At 38.3% G+C, this 20,376-nt stretch overlaps 2 protein-coding genes across 2 annotated transcripts; one reads left to right on the forward strand and one right to left on the reverse strand.

Annotated features, from left to right (window-relative positions):
• Positions 1-12: 12 nt before the first annotated feature.
• Positions 13-2,403, reverse strand: LOC119194781 (protein yippee-like 5). Its single transcript, XM_037449153.2, has 3 exons — positions 2,208-2,403; positions 1,383-1,532; positions 13-961 (listed from the first exon to the last, which is right to left on the reverse strand). The coding sequence occupies exons 2-3, from the start codon at positions 1,521-1,523 to the stop codon at positions 740-742; spliced, it is 363 nt and encodes a 120-aa protein (XP_037305050.1). The 5' UTR covers positions 1,524-1,532; positions 2,208-2,403; the 3' UTR covers positions 13-739.
• Positions 2,404-4,528: 2,125 nt separating this feature from the next.
• LOC119194690 (phospholipase B1, membrane-associated-like) lies at positions 4,529-20,286 on the forward strand. Its single transcript, XM_037448979.2, has 42 exons — positions 4,529-4,673; positions 4,751-4,804; positions 5,108-5,168; positions 5,273-5,307; positions 7,043-7,127; positions 7,217-7,268; positions 7,361-7,441; positions 8,096-8,161; positions 8,250-8,299; positions 8,461-8,542; positions 8,693-8,800; positions 9,244-9,318; positions 9,855-9,926; positions 10,102-10,176; positions 10,275-10,335; positions 10,801-10,859; positions 11,507-11,580; positions 11,714-11,757; positions 11,854-11,962; positions 12,240-12,291; positions 12,393-12,473; positions 12,564-12,629; positions 12,721-12,821; positions 12,922-13,003; positions 13,097-13,201; positions 13,374-13,469; positions 13,557-13,628; positions 13,916-13,993; positions 15,554-15,614; positions 15,988-16,046; positions 16,374-16,441; positions 16,534-16,577; positions 16,865-16,964; positions 17,046-17,097; positions 17,184-17,264; positions 17,366-17,431; positions 17,520-17,614; positions 17,913-17,994; positions 18,080-18,184; positions 18,277-18,372; positions 18,472-18,546; positions 19,114-20,286. The coding sequence occupies exons 1-42, from the start codon at positions 4,622-4,624 to the stop codon at positions 19,396-19,398; spliced, it is 3,297 nt and encodes a 1,098-aa protein (XP_037304876.2). The 5' UTR covers positions 4,529-4,621; the 3' UTR covers positions 19,399-20,286.
• Positions 20,287-20,376: the final 90 nt, after the last annotated feature.

A 20,376-nucleotide genomic window follows, 5' to 3' on the forward strand; every position in this document is an offset into this window, starting at 1 on the left:
ATTCAATTAACAGATTTTTCAATGTATTTATTTTTGACAATGGGTTTTGGTTAAGTATTATACCAATTGACACCAAATATTCTAATTAAATGCCGGAAATCAGTGAATGCAATTTTCCATTCCGGTAAAAACTGGTTGAACTATAAAATAAAAGTGTTGATGTCTTAACTCTACAGGTCATACACGGATAACGACAATATGATCCCAATTATTGATGCTTTTAGGGAGCACTGCGATACAGCTAATATTACAGAAAAGTTACTTCATATTCAGTTAAAGTAAATAATTTCTGACACATTGAACTCATTGCACACTTGTCAGGCAAATAAATATATTGCAACATACTACTTAGGGACAACATCTTTTGTGAAGAACATAGTTCATGTTCTACTTCACAACTTCACTGACCTTCTTGTAGGGCAGCATGAGCGAAAACCAACACATTTTCTAAACATCACAGCATGTTGGGAACACATTCAAACTGCAGGCAATTTTAAATGGTAGAGAAGCATGGGCCTTACCCATCATAGAAGATATTCTTAGATGTTAAAAGTTACAGAAAAATATCAACCACTTGTTGTTGTTTTTTTAACTTCCCACAATGACCCTAGTCTGGGATATTGTATTGGTGCAATTCTACTCATAAATGGCACGGTGTCCATTACATCCATGCACTGCTGCTGCAGGGGAAAGCTGTAGCGTGCTCGAATTGAGCCTTGTAACTGCAACCAAAGTGATCTCAGGAGTTGTCAGAGGGAACATGCTCAAAGCCCTCGCTCTCCCTCACCAATGCCCTCTCCAGAATCACACGGCCCTCCTTATAGCGTTGGCTTCCCTCGTTGGCGAACTCGTACGTCCAGCCCACCTTGCTGTTGCAATTTTTGCAGCTGACGTCCCTCACCATGTGTCGTCCTGTCAACATGACTCGGTCCTGCACATCGCTGTGCTGCAGATTCACAACCTGGAAGTCAGCATCCAGATATCAGTCCCTATGACAGTTAATTGCTCGGGTGTCTGACAAGCTACCAAATGCAAATATATTGATGATAAAACAGTGGAAAGCTAATAATCCTCAGATTTGAGAAGCTGGAACCATAATTGTTAGTCATTTAGCTAAATTTAAATTGAATGGACTAAATAAATCAGGTCCAATAATTTCTCTCATCTCATCTATTAATGAGGAAATAACCATTATATCGATTACAGTAAGTGGTGATAGGAACACAGTCCTAACCCTTGTTTTAAACCACAGTGAAAATGACTATCTGACTCAAGGTGATCCATCATTCCGAGATTAATGTAATTGTCTTTTCACAATTAAACTAAGAAGGGAAACACTACTGTTATGTATCATCCAAGTGAAGGAGGTGATGTGCACGTACCTTGTTGAAAAGGAAAGCTCGTCCAGTGGCCCCGGTGAAGCGCGTGGAGATCAGTTCTGCTCGATTGGTCAGGATTGTGTCACAGTTTGCACAAGAGAAGAGGCGAGTCCCACCAATGTGATCGAGGAAGATCCGCCCCATTTTGTCCACCTCCACAAGGTAAAAACAAAAACATATGAATGAAGTTGCCTTGTTCTGTGGTATAACATATGCATTATCAACATGTTTATTTATACTTTTCAAGTATCAGGTATTTTACTATATTGTTAAAGCCTTGGTTGTTCCTCTGAAAATCTCTCTTGAATTAGACAATTTCTGGTATTGTTGCAATCACATTACTAGTTTGTTATTACACTTGTCAGGTATTTAATTAGCTTGATATGCCAAAGATATACCAGTCATTTGATCATTTTTTCCAGTTTTCCAGAAAGTGTCTAACATACACTATATATATATGTGTGTGTGTGTGACAGAGGACTTTACATTCTTATTTTTACTAAGACACCCAGTTTAATAGGTGTTAGTCTTCAGTGGGAGAGAGCACTCTTTTTTCAACAATCTTTTTACTAAGGGGAAATGTATGCATTGTCTAAATATTTACTAAAATGTACTTAAATAAATATAACAAATACTAAGCATTAAGGTTGGTTTAACGTTATTTGCGATATTAACGTTTGTATTTGTAAAGCTATCATAAACTACCAAATGCGGTCAATCAAAAACCAGTCACCACGTCAGAGAAAAGTGACGAAGGCATCGCGGTTCCACGAATGGGCCCAGCAACGGTTAATGCTAACGCTAAGTGGAAACCTTGTTTATTCTCACCTGGCAACGTTAGCTAACAGAGTGGCAGCGGCCGAGAAACAGCGATGTTCGTCGTCGACGTGTCGCTAAATCGACGCGAATGGCCGGTTTGTCGGTGGTCGTAGCGGGTCCGCGTCTCTCCCGTTATTGTTGTCTATCTGGACCCAGAGAGCGCTGGTGTAGTCAGTTTACGGCGATAGCTCAATCGCGTTAGTGACAACGAGGACGTCATTTCCGGGACTTAAAAAACAAATCCCTTTTAAAAATATATATTTATGTATCGTACTTGTCGAAATTGTCATTATGAACGAACAATCCATCATGCTAAAAACAAAACCACACCACCATAAATGTAATAAGCTATGTTTTTCAATAAAGTTTCTGCTTTTATTTTGAAAGCAGAGTTTGCACAAGGTTTCTCTGGTACCTTGATAGCTTCATGACCACAAGGGGGCTGCAGAAACGTCATCTTATAAAATAGATGTTTGAGCAATATTCGGGAAACTTCTTTAAAAACAAATATTGGCGTTTTAACCCACAAACAAAAATTAATCATCATGATGGTTTTATTTACCTTACCTTACGTATTATTTTATTTAAAAAAAAATTGAAACACATCGGCAACGTCCGTCCAATGCTCTGTCGCTGGTGTTGGTGGGATATGAAAGGAGAAATGTCTTCCTATACTCACTCTTGATGTGTCTTTTATTCCAAACTTCGTTGATTATTTTTAATAAGCCAAAAAAAATTACTGAAGAAAGATCAGAAGATTCTTGTCTCTGTTTTTGTGCTGAAGTGGTCAAAGACAAACTTAAGAAGTCTCACAAACCTTTCTAAATGTATGACCATTTTCAAAGTCGCAAGAAACTTGATGAATAGCTTTGATTCTAAGGGTTTAGGCGAATACACAGGAGTAAAGGACTCTTACCCTTAAATCAATCATTTTACTTCAAGGGTTTGGATAAACAGCAGAGCAGTTTTTGCTTCTCCCTTCTTGATTCGTCTCTACGTTCTGGCTACACAGCTAACGTCCAACATCTTTTTCTCGTTTCTCAGAGTTCTACATAAGTACTAGCCCGGTTTGGTGATCAGATCTTGTCACGGTGCAATTTGCATATTCAGAAGGAGTAACTTCAGCACAAACTGTTCTGCCCATCTAAGCCTGTTCAAGGATTAGAGTAGATTGGGGAAATACATGAAGGGTTCATGTCCTTGAGGAAAGATAAAGTGCAACTGCTTATCTGTATTACATTAATCCTCAACTTTTCTTTTTTTTGTTAGAGATGCACAAGACCTGCTGGGAACCACGAGGGTTCAAATAAGAGATTTTAACTGTGCATGTTTCATTACAAACTGAACTTCAGATTGTGACGGGTGTTCTTTTGACAAAAGCCATAGGAGATAAAAAAAAACACATGTTTTTTCAACTTCTTTGACTTTTTTATGGCCAACTTTGCAATCGGCGAAGAGATAAGAGACTGGTCCTGTGAACCCGTTTTCTTGAAGAATTGCATTGAGTAGACATTTGAGTCGACTTAATCCAAATGTATGTAACACAATTTGACAAAAAGCCAATTTTAAGAGCCAAGTTAAGATAATATTTTATGCACTAGCAGTTTTTTTCCCTGTCACAACACGAGCTGTTGTTCCAGTCATGAAACACAGGGACTTCATTTAATTATTGTGACTGGAAGGGCAAGTCAGAAGAATTTTTGTATTAGGTGTTGTTATTGGGATGAGTCTGCCTACTGGTAGTTTATCAACCATCTTTGGCAGGTTCAAAAAGTCCAACCTACCGACAATGACTGTGCACTTTTACACTGTCGTAATCGAGTCCATCATCACTTCCTCAATTACCATCTGGTACGCTGCAGCCTGTGCCAAGGTCAAGGGCAGACTGCACAGTATCCCTCCATTACAGTTACACACCTCTGCTCAACGCGTCTATATAAATATACATATAAATAGATACATATTGACACTTTAATAACAGATTTGTTTTAATGTACTTATGTATTATGTCGTTTTTTCGAGATAGCTGCTTGAGCCTTTTTGCCTCTTGATTATGGCCATCAACGCTGTTCAGTATTAAGAGTATTGTATTACAGTGTGCAGATTGGCTTTAGCTTACCAACAGCATTGCCATTTGGTAACATGGCGTGTTTCAGAACATCATTAACACCTTAAGCTTTCCCTTACAGCCATTATTACAATAAAAGTTTCATTATCAGTATCATTGTAAAACCGGATGGCAGTGTCCTTTAAAAGAAGGCCAGTCCCTCCCCTCTCTGCAAATTTGTGATTTGTCATTATCAGTTATTACCAGGTACAACTGATAATCACATAGAAAGTATGCAGACCATTAGACAGAGCGCAGAGAAAGGAAACACTGCAGAAAAGATCACAAGGAGAAGATCCAGAAAAAAAGAGAGACAATGCTTCCACGGCTGGTTCTGATCACAGTTCTTGGGCTCACATGGACTAAAGGTTTCTACTGTTTGCTCCAGGATGCAAAAAATGCACCCATATATGTTGTTATGTTCATAATGGTGTTCTCATTTCAGTAACTGGACTGCCTTGCACTCAGATGTTTCCCTCTCAGCTGCCCCCTTCAAATGGTAAATGTGATTATTATAATAATATATTAACTAATTATTGTTTTTTATTATTGTTGTTTCAATACTTTTTTTCAGCACACTATAATTTGACAGATTTAAGTTACTGAAAAACTTTTTCACTGCAGGATTTTTCCTTGTCATGGAGTATATCTGTGGTGTAGCCTTTTTAACTTCTACTCAAGTCAATCATCTGTGTCTGTATTCCTTGCAGCTACAAAGCCATTTTGTATCTAATTTACAACATAGCAAATTCTATGGCCACCAGAGCTTTGATTCAATTGAAAACAATTTCTTTCCCTCAAGTTAACGTCGTTAAACCGTCAGATGTGGCTGTGCTTTCCTCCATTGGACTTCAATTTTATGGGTGAGCACAGTCAGTTTAATCCATTGAGTCATATCTACACAAGGAGGTTTGAAACTCAATAATGTGGACAGAGAATTAGCCCGCAATCTTTTCTTTTCCTGCAGCCCTGAGCTGACTGCGGTGGTATCAAGACTCGGAGGTAAGATTCAAAGTTGTATTTGGTTGTTTGTATTAGTGCTTATGTTTACGGGACCTTGTTAGGCCCAATGGTTCTTATATAGTTGACCTATTTCTCTTAAAAAGTTAATTATTTCCCACTCATTCTCATGCTGCCATTAAACAGCCTTGATTGGAAATCAAAATGTGACTTTACCATCTAATGACATATAGTTTAAATACATGGAGTAATTAGCCTGAAGACATTGATATGAGCTTCTATTACAATTCCTTTTTGAAAGCCATTCATGAATTAAAATGTTATGAATTTCATAGAGATAGTGCAACAAGTGCTATCTGACACAATGCCATTTGCACCAATTACGTTAATTTGATCAGGGAATCAGTAGCAATTTCTCAAACTAGAGACTCTAGTATACTTCCCACTTCTCTTTCTACTCTGGTTAGAGCCTGTTTGTGCTCTTCTCTGAAGGGAGTAATACACACTGTTGTAGAAAATGTTCTGTTTCTTCACAGTTTCTCGCTTGGAATATTTTTACTTTCTAAGAACAAGAACCAGAAATAGACTGGCGAGTTTCATATGAAAGTTCTCTTTTTCCCGGCTATTTTGAAAGTTTCATCGAAGCCACAAATGTGAATCTCCAGATACTCAACTAGGTCAAAGGAAGGCTAGTTTCATAGCTTCTTTAACCAGCATAACTGTTTTCCGCTGTGCTAACATAATTCCACAAGGGTTTTCTAATCATCCATTAGTCTTCTAAGCCAATTAGCAAACACAATGTACCATTAGAACACTGGAGTGATAGTTGCTGGAAATGGGCCTCTACACATGTAGATATTTCATTAAAAACCCGACGTTTCCATCTAGAATAGTCAATTACCACGTTAACAATGTAAAGAGTGTATTTATGATAAATGTAATGTTATCCTCATTGAAAAAAAACAGTGCTAATAAGGACATTTCTAAGTGACCCCTCGATAGTGTACATTTTTCACTATTTCAACAACCTTATTAATGAATATATTTCATGACCTCTGCTGTGGTTTCAACTACCGGAAAAGAATCAATTTGATTTGAAATATTAATTTTGTTTTACTTCCCACTTCTCTTTCTACTCTAGTCAGAGCCTGTTTGTGCACTTTTCTGAAGGGAGTAATACACACCGTTGTAGAAAATGTTCAGTTTCTCGCTTGGAATATTTTTACTTTCTAAGAACAAGAACCAGAAATAGACTGGCGTGTTTCATATGAAAGTTCTGTTTTTCCCGCCTATTTTGAAAGTTTCATCAAAGCCACAAATGGGATTCTCCAGAAACTCAACTAGGTCAAAGGAAGGCTAGTTTCATAGCTTCTTTAACCAGCATACCTGCTAACGTTCCACAAGGGTTTTCTAATCATCCATTAGTCTTCTAAGCCAATTAGCAAACACAATGTACCATTAGAACACTGGAGTGATAGTTGCTGGAAATGGGCCTCTATACATGTTGATATTTCATTAAAAAACAGACGTTTCCACCTAGAATAGTCATTTACCACGTTAACAATGTAAAGAGTGTATTTATGATGAATTTAATGTTATCTTCATTGAAAAAAACAGTGCTTGCCTTTAAAAAATAAGGACATTTCTAGGTGTACATTTTTCTCTCATTTGAAAACCTTATTAATGAATTTATTACTTGACCTCTGCCGTGGTGTCAACTACCGGAAAAAGAATGTCTCGGTTTTGGGATCAACCTGTTTTCCCGTCTCTCCATCAGAATTGATGACCCAGTTCAACCCTGCACTCATCGGTCCTCTTTCCGATGAGGCAAACCGGCCTGCCCCTCGGTTTGTTCAACACAGGTACGGACAGCACTTTCAGTAACATGTGAAGTAATCCTACCAGTGGCTCTGGCTGCCTCCAATGTTTGGTTGTCTACTCCTTGTTGTAGCACGCTGGTGGAGCAGGCGAAGGAACTGTCCCTCTCCCTCCAAAACAGTCAGGTAGTCTGCACTGCCATCGTAAGGAAAAAAAAACGTTTTAGGTTAGATATTCAAAAGGGAAAATGATGTGTTCTCTTGTTTTGTTCCTACAGGTCATCGATTTAGATAAAGATTGGAAGCTGGTCCTTCTCTTCGCTCAAGTGGATCAGCTTTGTGCTTGTGAGCAGCAGCAGGTAAACAGCAGAACTTTAACATTGACGTTACAAAACCATGTGACATTGAGAAGGATAAAGGAAAAATATCTATATTGTCTGAGCTGTTTCTTTCGACTATGTCGCCCACAAACCAGAGTTACAGAGTTAAACTTATCATTCAAATTGTTAACTTGTTGTTTTGTCAAATCCCACACAAAGCCACAACAGAAGAAACAGCCTTTCAAGGCAAACTGAATAAGCTTTCAATGGGATTCAACCAGAATTAATCTAATTGTCCAAACCCCTTTATTTCTGTCATACGTCAACATATAGTTGCTGAATCAATACTTACCGAAAGGCTAAAATACGACATAAAGTATCTTAGGAGTCTCTGCTCTGTAAATTTAGGGGCAGTCTGGAATTATTATTTTATAAAAACACAAATTATGGATATGGAAATTGAAAATGTTCTGTAGCTCACCTATAGTGGAGCCGGTTCCCCGTTTATACTTAGCTTGCCTTTGATACCATTAAAGCCGTACATTTTATGTTTTATTCCAGGTATTTAGCAGTTTTAGTTTGATTGACATATCCACCAAGCAGCATCTAAAATGACCATGAAATCTAAATTGAGTCAGGGAAATGATTGATATAAATGTTACTGAAGTTGTAAACTGTTGTGTTTGTGTGAAGTTTCAGCCTATTATCAAAGACGTAGTTGAAGAGGTGGATGATGCTCTGCAGCTGCTGCACTCTGAGGTATTATTCAGTTTGTGTGCAAGGTTTTTATTCAGTAGCTTTAACTGCATTGCTTTCATTTACAAAGTTGACATTTTGTTTCACGCAGCTAAAGCGAGTCATTGTCAGTGTTGCATTGTGGGTTGGAGAACATGACAAGTGAGTTCATTGGTAAAATTATTACTTTCTAGACTAATAAAATGAGTCATTTTCCTGGAGAGAACATGTGAATTTTCTTCTCTGAATAGTAATATATATATATATATATATATATATATATATATATATATGATATTTTTTAATAAGCAATCCTGTTGTAGTGACAAGATGTGTCGATGCGCAGAGACGGATGAGGAAGGAGAAGCCAGACTTCAGAGGGCCATGCTTAGTCATGCTCTGCAGGTTTGCTGATTATTTGCATTGTATATATCTATATATATCTATATATATATATAGATATATATACTGTAGATATATATATATACACATCTATTCAGTCTTTCAGTTGTTCTGCTCTGAGCTGTTTTTCTTCACCTCCTTTTTACTGAGCAGGAGTCTTTGGATGAGCTCATGATGAGGAGGCGTTGGTACGGGGAGAGAGATGACTTCACTGTCGTTGTGCAGGACACACCGTTCATCGCAGGCCCTTCTACCGTCTCTGTGAGTTCACTTGAACCATTTTGCATCCCTCGTTAATCGTTACTGGAGGGAAAGGGAGATGTTATCATTGTTCACTGCAAAAATCAGTGGTGTAGGAATGGATGTGTATCCTTCGAGTCTTTTTGAAAATTAATTGTTAACTGCGTTTCTCCCTTTGAAAGTGTAACTATTCTAATCTAATCAACTTCCTCTCAACGCAGGATTACAGCCATGCTTCAAACTACCTTGATGGATGATCAAATTAAACAAAACCAGAAACTTTTAACTGTTAATTCGAAACACAAAGGAGGTGAACCCTTAATGCTGATAACGTATTTTTCTATGCGTAGTTTGCTCTGAATTTGTTCCACTTACGGACACTTCAGTCCTGTTAATCTTACTGATAATGTATGTTCTGTATACAACGTAGAGTACAATGATGGTGATTTCCTTTTTCTTAACAGATTGGGGAGCCTCTCTCTGCGCCGCGAGCAGCACAACAAGCTGATAAACTGATGTTGCAGATGTGGACAAACCTGGTGAGGCCTGTAGAAGCAACAGAAGCAACCTACACACTCTCCTTCTTTCTCATCCGGTCACAAAAACACATCTGGAAAAAAACTGTGAAAAAGAACTTTTAATCAAAGTATCCAAAGTAAAAGTAGTCATTCGCAGACATTTTTTTCCATGTCATTGCTTAGGGAAGTATATATTTATTACTGCTAAGCTGATGTTCATTGTACTGTACCGGATATTTAAGATAAGCAGACAAGCTTATGTGACCTACTTCATGTTCTGTTAAGTAGTTTAATCTAACCTGTTCACTGGGCACCCCGGGGATGAAAATATATAATTAATATAGTAACTAAAGCTGTCACACAGATTTAGTGCAGTAAAAATTATTATATTTATGATGGAATAGAAGTATAAAGTTGTCTAAAATAGGAAAACTCTAGTAAAGTAAATTGAATCTGTATGTAAATACAGTACTTAAGTATATGTTCTTGGTTATAGATCGCCACTGCACATACATTACCACAAACATTAAGAAAACAGTGGGTTTTCTGTCTTTCAGCTGCAGCCCATGAATGGCCAACATGACACAGAAGACAATGAAAACATTATTGCATTGCTATGTCCGGCTGAGGTTAGTCACTGAGCCACAATCTCACACGCATGAAGTGGTGTCAAAATGCGGAATTAGATGTACTGTACTTGAAAATAGGTTTCTGTGTTCAAAGCTAATCTTCTACAGTGTCTCAACCTTCCTCTTTTTGAATTTGATCCCTCCTCCACCATCGGTTATCTTCCTCCCCCCACAGGGCCGACCATTCCTGAGGACGCAGGGAAACTCTCCTTCGTATCCTCAAATAGACGTCTCTCCTCTCGTCCACCCAGTGAGTACAGTTGGTATTGAGCCCGAATGGAGGTGGTGGCAGCGTTGTGTGCTTCCTGGTTGGTTCTGACTGTGGATGTGCTTTGTGTGCACGCTCAGTTTACAGGCACAGAGATGCCCTGCGAGGACCTCCGTCCCTCACCTTCCACACCCGCCTCAGGTACAGTGAGATGGTTTCTCCCTTCTTTATCTGGAATTCATGTATTCATGTGTCGTTTTTTCGTCGGCTTCTGATAATACAAGATATGCATATTTAAGTTGATTGATAAGATTTTGTATGTATTTATATCACATGAACAGATGAAAATACAAAATAAAGTTATTGACAAATGTGCAACACGTTTACAGTACCAGTCAAAAATTCGAACACACCTTCAACTTCGATTCAATGAGAAGTTGTGTCCAACTTTTGACTAGCACTGTATATCATTTAAAAATCATTCTGGTCTTCTCCCGGCCTCAGTTTGAGTTACCATGAATGTTATTTTTGCATCATGTGATGTTGCTTCTAATAATCCATTATTTCTTTCAAATACTACTGTATTGGTATTCCTATTATACAGCATTTCTAACTTGTTCATCTTAATGCCTTTACGGTGCTGACTTGTCTCCTTTATTTTCCCAGTGCATGAGCTCAGGCCTGGAGATATCAAAGTGGTGGCTGCAGTGGGAGACTCTTTGACAGTCAGTCATTTCATGTTTTTCTTCAAGTAGATCGACTGTTATAGTCAAATTTGGTACAATTAATAAAAAAATGTAAAATTAAATCTTGAGCGGTAACATGTTCATGCATTGTACTGATTATTAGTTACTCAAACTAGTGGATAATAATATTTTCTGTAGAGTGAGGTGAAGGATTGTCTGTAAAATGAGTGTATTTCCAACCACAAGAATAAGTAACGGTTAGTCATGTAATAATTTAGAGATGGATGTGACTATAGTAGTAGATACAAGGAAAGGGTCTGTAGTAGATAGTATTGCAAAGATACAACAGACCGACCTGTATTGTTATAGCTGATCTGTATAAATGATAAACATTAAATGACCTGATATTTGTATCAGAACCTCCATCAAATGCCGCCTGACATTTTAATACCTTATTACTGCATTTTTTCAAATATAATCAACAATGATAACAGTCAGACTTGATTACGGCGAAATTTGGCCAAAAGTCCTTGATAGATATTAACAAGATAATCACGTTACAGAAATGGAAATATGAGTTAAGTGAAACAATAACATATCGGTATTGTCCAAAGTCTGCTGTCCTGGTTTTTTGTTAACTTTGCCGAACTCCTTTTTCATTTCTGTGTTACTGCTTCATCTGCCAGGCAGGGAACGGTATCGCAACCATCGCCAATGACATCCTGGATGTCATGACTCAGTACAGAGGTTTATCGTGGAGGTAATTTAAGACATGGCAACATAATGCACATGTTATATGTTTTACAGTGTTGGCATTAATGGGGTTCTATGACCATCCGTTTCTAAAGTCGGATAGTAGTCGCAATTTTAACATTAAATCATGTTTTTTGCAGTATTGGTGGAGATGAAAACCTCACAACTGTCACCACGCTGCCCAGTGAGTCTTCTTAATGAGTCGACACTGGTTATAGATATCAAAAAGTCACGCTTTGTCGGAGTGGGATTTTTATTGTTCTCTACTTTGTTTTAACAGACATCTTAAAACATTTTAACAAAAACCTGACGGGCTATTCTGTTGGCAAGGGCCAGCAGCAAACTCCTCAGGCTTTCCTCAACCAAGCTGTGGCGGGAGCCAAAAGCAGGTGAGTCACATCAGAGGGTCAAAGCTGCTAGAGATATATTTTACATCTTCTTTATTAGCAATGGAGATTATAAAAAGGATGTATGGATGGATGGAATATTGTTCATGCATTAAGGTCGTCTTCCCCATTATATATATATTATACTTTGTTATAAGACCTATATTTTAGTGCTAAAAACAATTTGATTCATATATATATATAGAAATGGAAGAAATAAAATAAAATATGTTAAAATATTTGCCATTTCATTTTAATATTGTTTTTTGTGTGTTTTAAGCGGCATACCCTCACAAGTGCGAGCCCTGGTGGCAAGAATGAAGAACGATTCTGTAAGTTTACACGTTGAAATGCAATATTTGCCCATTTTAAATCACCACTTATTCTCATTTAAGAACACTATATTTTACTCCCATTGATGTTCCTCGTACAGCGAATCAATTTTGAATCAGATTGGAAGTTGATCACCTTTCTCATTGGTGGAAACGATGTCTGTGACCATTGCTCCAACTCCGTAAGCCCTAATTTGTAGTGATAATCCATCAGTCGTCTCAAGAGAGGACAACTAGACACAACCTGAAAAATGTTTTCCTTTCATTTACAGCAACTTTATTCTAAAGAGAATTTTATTCGTCATGTTCGAGACAGCCTGGATTATCTACACAAAGAGGTAAGGATTCACATGCATGCGGCTGTACAGTATGTTCCAATGTATGTTAGTCTTGTTGATTGTTTATGAGCAATAACTTTGTCTCTGTCAGGTTCCTCGAGCTCTGGTGAATTTAGTAGAGCCTCTCCATATAACGTCTCTGAGAGAAATGCATATTGACACTTCACTTAAATGTCCAACTTGGCTGGTAAAGTTAGTATCTGCATTTTTTAAAATCTTCACTGATATAAAAGATCTGATTAGTTATTATAAACAGTGGGGTAAAAAAAACTTGTTGTCCCTCCTTTGCCAGAATACTGTGTCCTTGTGTAATTTTGCCAAAGCCCGACTCTAAAGCTCTCCAAATGGTGGAGGACATCAATGAAAGCTATCAGGTAGGAAAGCCCCACCCCACCAAAATCTATTTAACAATGTTAAACAGTCCAGTTTATCTTCTGGCGTTGAAACCTTTTCTTTCTTTCTTTAAGCGTTCGCTGCATAGTCTTGTGGAATCAAGCCGGTACGACACTCACTCAAACTTCACTGTGGTCATCCAGCCTTTCTTAAGAGACATCGTTGTCCCCAGACTGCCCGTAAGTTAAAAGCTCCGTATGTTGAGTGTCCCATCACTTCATCCAATACATAACCTAAGGCCTAGCACCAGAATCATGCTTTTGTCAAATACAGTTTTCCCCCCACTGCTCCATTCTTAGAAAGAATAGTTAGTGATCCATAAGGTTTATATTTTGTGTACCTCTTTCACAGGATGGCCGAGCAGATCGCTCCTTCTTCAGCGCTGACTGCTTCCATCTCAGCCAGAAGGCCCAGACGCTGATGGCTCGCTCCCTCTGGAAAAACATGGTATATATATATATATATATATATATTTCTAATATAATTTAAATGTAATTAATTTTTTAATGATCTGCTGTTACTCATGTTTTCCAGCTAGAACCTCTGGGCAATAAGACTACCATAGAAGATTTTTCTGCAGACACTGTGCTGAAATGTCCAACCAAGGTGGGCAATGTTGATTAAATAGAGATCCAGAACTTTATATGCTGGTGATTTCTTTCTTTTTTCAGCAAACCCTTGAAATGAAATGAAAATGCTATGAACAAAAGCATTTCACATTAAAGCAATAAGATACCATTCAATAATGTACCCCTCGTGAATGACTCTCAACCAATGAGAATGCTGGATTTCATCTACCCGTGTTATAATTTTAAATATACTTATACTTTATACCCTATGTGCTCTATATGTTAAGGCCATCATGTAATGAATTTCCTCTCCTTTGTCTGCAGGCTTCACCATACATCCGGACCTATAAAAACAGCAATTACTTGTATGCTGGTCCTTCCCCAACACCAGAACCTATCACAGTAAGCATTTCCTTTCAATCTGAGAGCCTGAAAAGAGACTAGAAGATTGATTAACTACCTGAATGAAGCTAACTGTTGGTTTTATTTAGCATTTTTCTGTCTTGTGTCCCTGAGTTAACTTCACTTCTTGCCCTGGTGTGTTTTCTCCGCCCTTTGTGATTCTGCCTCGTACATGGTCGTTTCCTCTTGTGTCACAATCACCCGCACCTCCCCAGTGTGTCAAAACCATGTGTGTCCCTTGTTTGTTAGTGTTGGTCTTTTTGAGTCTTTTTGGTCTGTCTAATAGTCCTGGTTTGCTCGTAGGCATTTGATATTCTACTAAAAAATAAGTCAAGTAGACGCCTATCCCCGGCCCTCTGGTCAGCAATCCGCTCGGAGTTCCGGCCGGCGTTCTTGGGGCCCCCGATTCGCCCGGGTCGACTGCGCCTTGCCGCCTCCAGTCCAGTTGCTCGACCAAGGACCTCCGCATCTGGCCCCCAGAGCGGCAGACCACAGATCCTCTATTCCAGTCAACAGAACGCCCGATTCCGGCCTCACCAAAATTGGCTTCCCGTCTCGTAATGCCTAAACCAGACCCCAGGCCCCATGGCAGATTCAGCCCCCCCCCCCCCCCCCCCGTTCCTCCGTTTGGCTAGCCCTCTCACCCCGTACGTTTACCAAGTGCGTGGATGCAGCTCTGGCACCACTGCGTTTCCAGGGCATCCGCACCTTGAACTACATCGACGACTGGTTGATTTTAGCGCCATCCGAGCAGCTGGCGGCCTATGATGTACCAGCTCGCCATTGGTTAGATTTCACACGTGCTTCATGACGCGGCCACGCAGAGGCGTTCCCACAGCGTTTTCACGGAGCGTCTCGCTCCCTTCAGGGAACTAAGGTTACATTTGTAACCGGAGACGTTCTTTGACCATGGCCTCGCCCTCCCAACACTTGAAAACAAATCTGTTTATACACATATAACCCACTTTGTTTAGTCTCTACAGCTAGGACGCTGGATCCATCTAATCCATGTCAGTTCTTATACCATGGCCTTTGCCATCTCAGCACTTGCAATTAATAAACTGGTTACACAATGAAGCATTTATAAGAGTTACATATATTTTTGCCATTACACTTGTGCATGATTGTTTCCTGCTGTGATGCTATGTTCAATCGCCTGCACGTCCCCAGTGTAAACCATGTGTGTCCCTTGTCTTCTTGTCGGTTTGTTAGTTATTGTCGGTGGGTCTGTTTGGTTTTTCTGATAGTCCTGGTCTCTGCTTTGCCCATAGGCATTTGTGTTATACATTTTATTAAAAAAACTCCTTCTTCTGCGGCACCTCACACTAACATTTTACAGAAACTCCTAGTATTGAAACTGTTGATTGATCATAAACCACCTCAGCTAATTTGATAATCAATTCAATTTTAAGTCTCATTCAAAATCAGTTTACAGCTTTTTAAATGTCTTCAGTGTATCATTTGTTTTACATGATTATAAATTGATTGAGTTAAATAAACATTAAAAATGTGGACCCTGGTTTTGAGAACCTTCTATAGGATTTTTTTCCTCTATTTTAGAACTGGGGGAATAATTTCTCATGTGAGGACATTGCTCCATCTGACCCACAGCCAACTTCAGGTGAGATCGACCTTTTATTATAAAAGGACAGTAGTTATCAGATTCAATTTCCTCTTTCTTTGTAAATCTGAAACAAAGACATCTATGCGCACCAGTGAGACTTTAAGCGCTGATATCAACGGCACCGTTTGTCTTTTTACATCTCCACGGCTCCACCGGTAACCCCATGTTTAAAATCACAGTGCTGTGAATTGTGGGTTACTCCCTTGGGAAAAGTCTGCAGAAATGCACACTTGATAACCCCTAAATGAAGAGGTCCATAAAAGGCTGAGAGTAAATGTGCGCATAATGTGTGCCGTAAATAAGATAATCTCACAGTGAGAGATGGTTGGAATGCAAAATATCAAACTCTCTTTTATGTCTTTAATTCTAGTTCACAAGCTGAGACCAGCAGACATCAAGGTGGTGGCAGCACTGGGAGACTCTGCAACGGTTAGTGACACAACACAATATCCAATTCATAAATACAGTACAATTAACATAAAAATGGTTGAAAACCATTAAGTTGATCAGCATAGATCATGAATACCTGACAGGTTCATTCTCTTTTGCATATTGTAGTATATGAATTTGCACGTGTTGATTAAAAGTTATCAAACTATGGACTCTCTAATCAATTCATTATCAGGCATATAGCTTGCATCAGTGATGCTTATCCCTTTTATGTGTTTAGTTTTTGATACAACACTAAGCTTTGTCGGTGTTGTATTCTGACGCATTTTATTTATATTTTCCAATTCTTTAACTCTCTGTTCACAGGCAGGCACTGGCGCTAAGGCAAAGAACCTGTTTGACCTGAGTAAAAACTATAAAGGAGTATCATGGAGGTGCGACTTGAATGTTGTATTAATATACATTAATAGTGTTGTATTGATATTTAACAAACCATGCTGATATTTTTTGGCCTTTCTAATGGCAGCATTGGGGGAGATAATACTCTGGAGACTGTCACAACACTACCAAGTGAGTTCATGCCACTTGTTTTGATAACATAATATTTGATAAAATATCCTGTTTCTGTATGTGTGACAGTAATAACAATACTTCTGACACTATGTTTCAGGTGATCCTTTATAGTATTAGAAATGTTTAAGACATTTAGAAATAGAAAGACATTGTCACTATGACGCCACTTGTAGTCTTGAGGCCAGTTAATTAGATTTTACTTTTTACTCAGCTGCTAGAGCGCCAGGAACCCGCTGTGCCTTACTTCACAGGTACACTATGCTTTTTCCTCTGTCTCTTCTCAGACATCTTGAAGAAGTTCAACCCTTCCTTAAAAGGCTTCTCCAAAGGCCAGGGCTCCATCCGGCAGGCCTTCAACTTAGCTTCACCTGGAGCTAAGGCCTCGTACGTGCAAAATACTTTATTTCCTCCATCTAGGTTAAACACTTCCAATTCCACCCTATTTTACTCTTTTTGTGATTACAGAGACATCCCGAATCAAGCCCAAGCTCTGATCAAGGCATTGAGAGAAAATAAGGTAAGTCTTCTCCAAGAATAAATTATTACATCATATTTCTTCAAAGGTTTCTGCCTCTTCTCACGTTCTTTGAACATGACATCCAGGAGGTGAATTTCGAAATGGACTGGAAAATTGTGACAATATTTATTGGAGGAAATGATCTTTGCAATTACTGCATAGAACAAGTAAGTTTTTTATAAAATGTGTTTATTGTACATACATAACCACGCCACACTCTCCCTTATCTAAGCTGCACTACAGACAAATATTTTACACTTCTTTACAGAATAATCTGTTGCCCATGAACTACAGCCAGAATATAATGCTCAGTTTGGACATGTTTTACAAAGAGGTGAGTTATGAAACACGATATGTTATTGTCTTCTTTTGTCCTTGGTAGTACAACCGTGACATGTTTTCTTTGTTTTCTGAATCTTTAGGTACCGAGGCTGTTGGTTAATCTTGTGGAAATCTGGCAGATAGATATGTTGAAATCGGTAAAGAGGAACACGCTGGGCTGTTCCCTGTTGCAGAGGTTTGTTTTTCTCTCTGTTTCAGCTAGACATCTAAGCAACTTTATCTGGTTGAGAAAATATATATTTAAAGGTGACATGCAATTGATGTATTTAAAGCATGTAAATGTAAACATTTGGTGTTGCAAATACCTGGTTAATTTGCATTGATGCATATACAGTCCGTGCTACATCTAGAACCATGTATTTCCAAATGATCAGTCTATATTTATATCTGGTTATCAAGAAGGTCTATGATTTGGGAGCAGCTCCTTTCTCATCTCAGCAAAAAGAATGAACAGCAAAATTTATTTTTCACAGGAACCACTGTCCCTGTGTCATCAACCCAGCCGAAAACTCCCCAGAGCTTCAAGAGATAAAACGAATCAATCGCGAGTATCAGGTAAAAGCAAAGAGCTCTTTTAATCATTTCAAAATGTGGTTCCCTTAGTGATTCCTCCAATTCTATTTCTGTTTTTTCCACCCAGGCTGAGATACAGCATCTTATTTCTGGAAATCGCTATGATGGAAAAGAAGATTTTGCTGTTGTCCTTCAACCGTTTTTACACAATTCCTTCATTCCTTATGTTGGAGTGAGTTACAGTGGCATGCAAATGTATCCAAACAAGCATCCAGACATCAATAATGAAATGTGCCCTTGTTAATAATGAACTCTTTTCCCAAGGAGGGTGAGGTTGATTCTACTTTCTTCTCTTTGGACTGTTTCCACATAAGTGAGCGAGCTCATGCTGAGATGGCCATTGCTTTGTGGAATAACATGGTGAGCGTGGACCTCTAATGTGCCAAACCGCGCCAAAATGGTCACTGTGCCCCAAGTGGTTTTTGGGGGATTCATGGATCTATTTTTTTGTCTCTGCAGTTAGAGCCCGTAGGCCAAAAGCAGACCTACAACAACTTCACATATGACCGCTCTAAGATTCATTGTCCCTCTAAGGTATGTGTGGAGAGTAATCCTACTGCCCGCAACTCAAATCATTATTGTATCACCAAACTAACACCAAATTTGTGTAGAATTCCAAGTTTTTGAGTTTTATGGTGAATATGAAATAAATAAGACTGTCTGTAACAAATAATCATATGACAGAATCTGTAACATAACAGTCAACTTGTAGAATGAGCCAAGACATTTTTAAAACGCCTCTCCAATACAAATAAATATATAACAGAAAAAAATTAGGTAAATAAGTGATTCTAACTTTTAATGTATCCCGCTTTATGGACAATAATGCATATATGTATTTCTATATTTCCATGTTTGAAGTAGTATGTATTTTGTTTCATTGGGAAAATGGCCTTTTGAAATAAAAACAACGAAAGTGACCTACAGTAAAAGTAATTTAACAATAAGCTTGATTTAAAACATGTTTCATATTATCCCACAACTTTATTGTGTCTATTTAATATAGAGCTTTCACTATTACTGACTCAAGCCATCTCACGTATATATTTAAAGTTCTTAATTTCCCATTTACCTATCTAAACTATGTTTTGTTTAATATAGGCCAGTCCCTTCATCTTCACCAAGATCAACAGCCTGCCAAGTCCACCAGTAACCAGCACAACCACAGCAGCTTCCACATCGACCACTACGGCCTCCAGCCACAGTTATGCAACGGACATTCCTGGGAGCCAGTGTCCTCCCTCGATGCCCGAGTGGGTGCCAGTGGTTGTGGGAATTGGAGGTTTACTCGTTGGCGTTGTGCTCGCTTGGCTAATTCTCTCCCGCTGTCAGCGTCGTAAAAGTAATGTGGAGAAAGCTGTAGAATTGAGAGGAACCTTTTTTTGATACAGTTGTTTAAGCCTTTAAGCGGCATCAAATGCTGGTCTTACCACTGGAGCGGAGACACTTGTTTCGAATATTTCTATTTAGAATCTGGAGAGAACCCTCATTACCACATTTTTCGAATCCAGATGTGTTGTACATTTATCTTCTCCATTTTATTTTTTATAGAATCCCTCCAAAAGTAATACCTCGAATAATGGAAACACAGTTAATTGACCTATAAAACAGTAATACTGTACGTACTGTGTGTCATTATTGCGGAAGTCTCTCAAAGTTTGTATGGACACGTGTGGTATGTCAGTAGTTTTGGTGATCCTACTATAAGGTTAATATTTATTGTTTATGGGTTAATGTCTGGACAAATATTGGATGGATAACCACAAATATATTGTTTTTGACATTCATGCTCTCAGGGGGTGCATTTTGTTGTATACAATTACCTTTTGTCTCTCACGCAGGAAACTGATTTTTGCTGATTTTTTCTGATCCATAAACTTATAATGCACACATGTATCCTCACAAGTGTTTGTCATGATCTATCTATGTTGCATAATTATTTAATGATTCTACCTTAAGTTGATCTGTTTATATTTAGTGATTTCATTTAAAAAGCTTGCCTTGGAATCATCAACGTGTGTGCCTCAATGTTTGCAGACCTTGTTGGTGCTCAGAAGTGTTTGTTTGTCTTGAACCTAATTATCTTTGACTGAAATGGCCACACAGTTGTTCCCAACCAACCAAAGCAATACTATTAGAACAACATTTGTAAGGATGAGTCTAATATATTATGTTTTTGTTTGTTTTGAATATTCTTTCTTGTGATTCTCTAGTATATTAAATGGAAAACTGAAATATAGCACAAGACAAAAGTGGTCTGTTAATAAGCCATTGTACATTTTGGTGTCATTTTAAAACTTTTTCTAGTTAAATAAATAAATAAAAATATGCCTCGTGATTTTTTAAATTACAATACTTGGGTGA

The sequence above is a fragment of the Pungitius pungitius genome, chromosome 20 (assembly GCF_949316345.1).
Source record: "Pungitius pungitius chromosome 20, fPunPun2.1, whole genome shotgun sequence".
Taxonomy (NCBI): Eukaryota; Metazoa; Chordata; class Actinopteri; order Perciformes; family Gasterosteidae; genus Pungitius; species Pungitius pungitius.